At 42.3% G+C, this 7077-nt stretch overlaps 1 protein-coding gene across 1 annotated transcript; it reads right to left on the bottom strand.

Moving 5' to 3' along the window:
- Window positions 1-6359: 6359 nt before the first annotated feature.
- On the bottom strand, window positions 6360-6873 carry LOC125471224 (defensin-like protein 1). The gene is made up of 2 exons (XM_048571427.1): window positions 6715-6873; window positions 6360-6609 (listed from the first exon to the last, which is right to left on the bottom strand). Exons 1-2 carry the CDS (start codon window positions 6770-6772, stop codon window positions 6440-6442), a joined length of 228 nt encoding a protein of 75 aa, XP_048427384.1. The 5' UTR covers window positions 6773-6873; the 3' UTR covers window positions 6360-6439.
- Window positions 6874-7077: the final 204 nt, after the last annotated feature.

The following is a 7077-nucleotide window of genomic DNA, read 5'->3' on the forward strand; positions in this document are numbered from 1 at the left end:
GTAGGCCTCTTGGTTGCTTGAGGCCCTAGTTGAAAGGAATAACGAGTTATTAGCTCATGGAGTGAAAGTCCAGTCAAGAAAAAGATTGAAATAAAGTTCACTTACTAGAAGACTTTTGCTTTTTCCTACCTGCCTCAACTAGAAGAGCAGTGGAGGACTTGGAAGATCTGGAGGCTTTGGAAGTTTGGGCCCTGGATATCTTCTTCATGGGGTTGCCTACGGATCTGGGACTGTTCCTCGGGCTCGGACTTATAGGATTCCACCAATGGTGTTAGCGTCTGCCGTGTCGCCCAATTTTCTGCTACAGGCTTAGGTTCGCCCTCAGAATCTCCAAACAACTCAGAGAGATCCTCACCCTCTCTTGCTGCATGACTAGACCCATCACCTTGCCTTGTAGCCTTGGCCACAGCATCTTGGAGGACAAGTGCATCTGCAGCTTCTTCTTCTGGCCTGATATCCATTATTTCAATGTTACCTTGGGCTACAAGTTCAAAGTGAGCAAGAAAAGAGTCAGTGGAGAGTAGATTATAAAAGTACCAAAATGCAAGTTAAGAGAATAGAACATACCTATTAGAAGAAGTTGGTTCTTCTGGTGGACTATTTCCTTCCAGCTTTCAAGCTCGCTTGGCTTGGGATAAGACTTGATGGTAAGTTGGCTGAAGAGGCGATCGCGAGCTTCCAGCAAGTCCATTTCATACTTCTTGGTCCACTTGGCCTCCCACTAAGTGGAAAAGAAGGAATTGCATTCAAAGTTTAGTGCCATGAATTTGTGGGCAATTTTGCTCATCACTTATAAGAAACGCCAAGCTACCCAAAATGTAACCTCTAAAGGAGAGCGGAGATGGTATGAGGTTCCATAACTCACCGAGTCAAAAAAGAGGACTGGAATGGTTTGCCTGAAGCCTAGTTGCCTGCTGCAGAAGTTTGGATAATATACTTCCAGCCTACGCTTGTACCCTGTGTGGTCACTCCGCACTCCCCACGCCAAGTCTCTCTACTGAATACAACTCATGAACTTTTCCATGCAAAATGGACTGGCATCCACCCCAAAAGGGTCCTGGAAGATTTGGTCTAAAAACTAAAGGTATATTTTCAGTACTGAAGCTCCCTACTCCAAGTTCGGTGCCCGATGCTCGGGGAAATACCACTGCAACCATAGCTGAACCATCTAGATTGGCCCATTGAGGTTGGTTTCAAAGGGTTTACCCCTGGTCATTTCAAAGAGAATATGGTAGAGATGAGCAAGAAGGAAAGGGCCCATGGCCACGTCATCAAAGTGATTGAGGGTTTCCACCTACAAGATCCACTCGACCTTGACTCCCTTGGACTTGTTGGGGAAGACGTGCTTGTTGAGCCAGTACAACAGGAAGTACATGTGCTCTTGATCTTTGTTGGCATTAGAAGAGGTCGGGCCAAAGCTCTTCTTAACAAAGGGGATAAAACCCGTGAACGAAGTACTATAGCTTTTAAAAATGGAAGAGTCGTACTTTAGCCGAGTCATAAGATCAGAAGTGCCCGAGCTCTCAGTAGTTAGGTGAGATGAGGGAGACCAATCGTGGGTGATATCCATGACTCTGCCTGAGGGCCTTAGCCCAAAGACTTGAGCCATGTCAAGGATAGTTGAGGACGTAGGACCCATCCTGAAATCAAAGGTGTTGGTTCCCTTGTTCCAAAATAGAAGAATTATGGTCAGCAGCTCGGGCTTGACAATCACAATGGTTTTGGAGAGCATTATCAGCTCGTATATGCCAATGTTCGTACTAGATGTCATGAGCGCGTTGACGCGAGTTAGGGCCGAATCAGAGTCTTAACAAGGAAGTTACGAACGTATAGAGTGTAAACAGACCAAAATAAGAAACCAATCACCATAATTCCTATTTCCTTGAACCCAATTAGGTGTCATATCCCGGCTTGGGCCCTCACCACATCCCGGGCTCGACTCCACTGTAGCACAATATTGTCTTCTTTGGGCCCTGACCACACCCTCACGGTTTTGTTTTTGGGAACTCACACGAGAACTTCCCAGTAGGTCACCTATCATAGGATTGCTCTCGCATGAACTTGCTTAACTTCGGAGTTCTTATGGAACCCGAAGCCAGTGAGCTCCCAAAAGGACTCGTGCTAGGTAGAGATGGGAATATACATATAAGGCTTGCAGTATCCACGCCCACGGAAGATGTGGGATGTTACAATCCACCCCCCTCAAGGGCCCGACATCCTCATCGGCACACTTCCGGCCAAAGATTGGCTCTGATACCAAATCAAAAGACTGAGAAGTGATAGGGGAGGTGAGTACACCTCACATGAGTTCAATGCATTCTATGAAGATGTGGGATTGGAGAAGCAACTCACCGTGACATATTCACCACAATAAAATGGGATTGCAGAAAGGAAGAATAGGACTATAGTCCAAATGGCTAAGTCTATGATGCATGAGAAAAACATGCCATATACATTTTGGGGTGAAGCTGTGAACACCTCAGTGTACCTATTAAATAGGTGCCCCACAAAAGCGCTGGATAAAAAGACACCATTTGAAGTGTTCAGTGGAAGGAAGCCTTCTGTAAAGCATCTGAGAGTGTTTGGCTCAATATGCTATACTCACATTCCTCAACAACTAAGGCAGAAGCTGAAAAAATCAAGCAACAAGGGTGTTTTTGTGGGTTATGGAACCATTGAGAAAGGGTACAGAGTTTACAATTTGTCAACTCAAAAGATAATCTTATCAAGGGATGTTAATTGTCACATCCCCGCCGGGCCACCACCACATCCCAGGCTCGACTCCGCCATAGCATGATATTGTCTGCTTTGGGCCCCAACCACACCCTCACGATTTTGTTTCTGGGAACTCACATGAGAATTTCCTAGTGGGTCACCTATCCTAGGATTGCTCTCATGCGAACTCACTTAACTTCGGAGTTCCTATAGAACCCGAAGCTAGTAAGCTCCCAGAAGGCCTTGTGCTAGGTAGAGATGGGAATATACATATAAAGCTTACAGGATCCACTCCCCTAGGCAATGTGGGATGTTACAATCCACCCCCTTTTGGGGCCCGATATCCTCATTGACACACTTCTGGCCAGGGATTGTCAGATCCCAACCTAGGCCCTTACCACATCCTGGGCTCGACTCTGCCATAGCACGATATTGTCTGTTTTCGGCCCTAACCACGCCATCACGGTTTTGCTTTTGGGAACTCACACAAGATCTTCCCAGTGGGTCACCCATCCTGGGATTGCTCTCGCGTAAACCCGCTTAACTTCGAAGTTCCTACGAAACCCGAAGCCAATGAGCTCCCTAAAGGCCTCGTGCTAGGTAGAGATGGGAATATACATATAAGGCTTACAGGATTCACTACTCTGGGCGACGTGGGATGTTACATTAGGTATTTGGGCTATTATATCATCTAAACCAATCAAAATTAGTCCTCTCTCTCCCTCTCTTACGGTAGCCCAATCAGGGCTTAACATTTTCTTCTTCTGCCTAATCAGGAGGAAAAACACACATACATATGCACGTACACACTATCTCCCCTCTTCTCGAGCCTTCTCTTTCCTTCTTCTTTCTGCGCCGTGATACCCACATACACGATCATCATCAAACTCTCACAGATCGAGTCTTGGGAAACCACCATCATTCTCCTCTCAACCTCATGAACTCAACCATACACTTAGCTCATTGAACGAATGACATGAACATGAGAAACCAGAAGCTCCGGCGATGAGTCAAGTTTGCTCCGACGCAATCCCGACGTGGTTTCGAGATTTTAAGGCTTGGAAAGGTATTCACCCAACTTTCCTAACTGTTTGAAGTATTTTTGGAGTGAATTGGGCATTGGTATGGACGCGTTTGGAAGGTTGCAGAGTTGGCCAGAAGTATCGAGGGAATTTCCGACTGTTTTCCGTTGGATTTTGAACTTCTATTAGGTAAGAATGTGTTCTACTCTTCAAGACCTTCAAATCCATATAAATGTCATGGATTTTGGTTAAGAAATGACAAAGTTGTAAGCTTTAGAAAATTTTCCAGAAACCGGTAAGAGCAGCCGGAGGCGGACGACGAAGTAACCGAAGAAGAAGGGGAATATTTCGTTAACTTTAACGAAATATTCTAATCGCGTCAGGTACCATCAATTACATTCAATGAATTATTCCGTCAAACTGATGAAATATTTCTAACGGCGTCAGTCATATAGACGACACGTGCCTGCGTGTGGCCGGTGCGAGAAGCCGCGTCCGGTGTCCAAAATTTTTTCTAAAACTATGTGTGTGTTCGTACTGTCGAGTAGATCACATTGGTATATTCAAACACCCCATTTGAGCAACGTATGAGGAATTAATCCTGAGCTTTGTTTATGTGCTATTGAATTAACGTTAAAATAGTTGTATCACATATAGGTGAGATGTACCCCGAGGACGAGCGCGGGTAAGTAAGGCTAGGGGGCTACGATCCTGCTACTTATCAGTGAGTGTGAATTTTTTTTCTATATGTGTGTGTGTGTGTGTGTATGCTTTACGATTTCCAAAAACATTTTAAAATGAATTTATGCCTTGTATGCCCCATCTATACTGCTTATTACTATATTGTTGCATTAGTATGAATTGTGAATTATACTATTTGATGTTGCGGAGGTTCAGGTAAGCTTTAGGTGAGTTATCATGTGATTGGTCTTGTTGCATTGCATATTGCTATGCATTTATGCATTTAGACCTTATTATGCTGCACTCCAGTGTTAGTGCTCCCGCCAGAGGCCAGGGCACAACTTTCACGTGATCGTTCACCTCCCACACCACACGCTCACCTTGGATCCAAGTTTTGGTGGTAGCTTGTCGTACTGACCCCAATAGGTGGTTCCAACTTGTAGGTGACCCGCGATCTATCACACAGCACTTGAGCGTACTTATTTACACCCAACCTATCATACAGGCCACATTAGGTGACTTTGACTCGTGTGCAGACCTATGTTGATGAGCTATAGGTCCAGTCATATAGATCACGTTAGGTGACTCCGATTGGCATGCTAATTTAAATCAACTTTTCACTTGACTTACATATTTTAGTGCTGAACGTTATGACATGGTATAATTCTGTTTTCATTATTCTTGAACATTATTTTTATATACGTGCATATTACTATTTCCTAGAAATTATATGGGTTTTACGGAGAGGGGTTATTATGTTCATAAAGATAAATGTGTTTTCTAAAGCTTTGTTTTTGCCCACTCACCCTTCTGTTTTGTGCCCCTCCAGGTTTTAGGTAGCTGTTCATCTTTGGTGGCTCACGAGGACTACACGGCGGTTTTGAAGTTTCCAAAATAAAAGTAGGGATCTTCTCCTTGTTTGTATAATTAGTACTTAGTTAGTTCAACTGCATTTTCGTTTTACCTATGCTTTGATATGCGTGTATCTTATATTTGATCACTTTCACACACTTACACAGTATCTATAGTTAAATAAGTTCAGCTTTGGTTTTTAATTATTCACATTTCTTTTATTAGTATCACTTCTGTTGCGCACTTGGCTACGTCAGTCTCATGTGACGGCCAGCATGTCTCGACTCCGGTCGAAGTGTCACACTATACACCTAATTATTTACCATGTATCATTTCACTTAACCTTAATTAATTTTTTAAAAATTTAAAAAGTAACATGTAATGTAAAAATTAACCAAAATTAAATGAAAAGACACATGACAGATAATTAGATGTATGATAAACATACAATTCTTTTAAATAACGCTGAGTCATTTGAAGGCAAGATCTTTTGCTCTCAAATTTGAGAGCAGATCTCAAATCCATGTATATTTTTTTTTAATATATATTATTGTGTGTTGTATTTGCCAAGTCAAGCAAAAACTTGTATAAAATACCTAATTATCACATAGACCATTAAATATTATTTTGATATTTTAAATTTAACATGCTCTAACCACTTAAATATAATCAAAACGTTAACTCTTATGTTATTTAATTTATAAAATTTTAACTTACAAATTTAATCTCCTCAAAATTACCTTTTACAATTTTTATCAAAGGGGCACAATTGATTGCCACATCAACAAAAAGATGGGTCTTGCATTTAAGTGGCCAATTTGACCAAGTGACTAGTAGAGGTGTGGCATTACAAGGAATACGTAAGTTCATGTATGATATTGCAATGTTAAAAAGATGATGTATGAATTTGTTATGTGATTAAAATTTGAGGTAATAAAATGTAATTTTGTTCCAAATTTAACCATTGGTGAGAAAGAAAATCAGGCTGAGGATGATCAAGGATACCTACTCAATTGACAAGAAAAATAACAAAGTCCACAACTAACTAGAATAACATGATAAGATCAAGTTCCCTCAATGGACCGCATGGAAGAGAACTTAGTTTATTAATAATGTTCCCAGCTGCATGCACAGAACAAACATAACATTATCACTGGATAAGATGATCATCAACAGAGGCGAGTGCAAAAGCAGCGACGACGAAGGCCACGGCACCTGCCACCGGAGAAACCCTCGTTCCTGCAGACAAGAGCACAGTTGTGGTGGCGGAGGCATGTTCCGTGGAACCCATGACTCTGTGACTGACAAACCCTTGCCTCAGTTGGCACCACTATCTCTTCTGCATTGACAATTATTTGATGAGAAACAACTAAGATTTAAAAATATCATATATGAGAGAGAGAGAGAGAGAGAGAGAGAGAGAGAGAGAGAGAGAGAGAGTTACGTGAAGCCAAGACAATGAAGAGCAAAAGCAGAAGCCCAAAGCATGATTTCCTCCCCATCACTAGTGAGTAAGGTTTGTGTGTTCAACAACAATGGCTGAAAAATAAGCTGCAATTAATCCGATTGTTTCTTTCTTTATTTCTTTGTAGCACAGAGCAAAGGAGGGTGAGTGGGTTCTTATAGATAGAGTGGCGTGATAAAAGACACGTACTACTCTCAAGCGTGTCAGGGTGGCGTGATACTCTGCTGGAAGACACGTACTACTCTCAAACGTGTCAGGGTGGCGTGATAAAAGACTGACGCGAAACTAAATGATGATGCATGCATGCAATTGCACAAATCTCAGAGAGAAAGCATCTCGTCA

This window comes from the organism of the source record quoted next, unplaced genomic scaffold (assembly GCF_019419815.1).
Source record: "Pyrus x bretschneideri cultivar Hongxiangsu unplaced genomic scaffold, Pyrus_bretschneideri_v1 Contig106, whole genome shotgun sequence".
NCBI classification, from domain to species: domain Eukaryota; kingdom Viridiplantae; phylum Streptophyta; class Magnoliopsida; order Rosales; family Rosaceae; genus Pyrus; species Pyrus x bretschneideri.

Excerpts from the sequence above, each read along its gene's own strand:
- LOC125471224 (XM_048571427.1), bottom strand. The coding sequence starts at position 6,772 with ATGGGGAGGAAATCATGCTTTGGGCTTCTGCTTTTGCTCTTCATTGTC. Across the intron at positions 6,610-6,714 it reads CTTCATTGTCTTGGCTTCAC|AAGAGATAGTGGTGCCAACT; the intron begins GTAACTCTCTCT and ends TTGTCAATGCAG.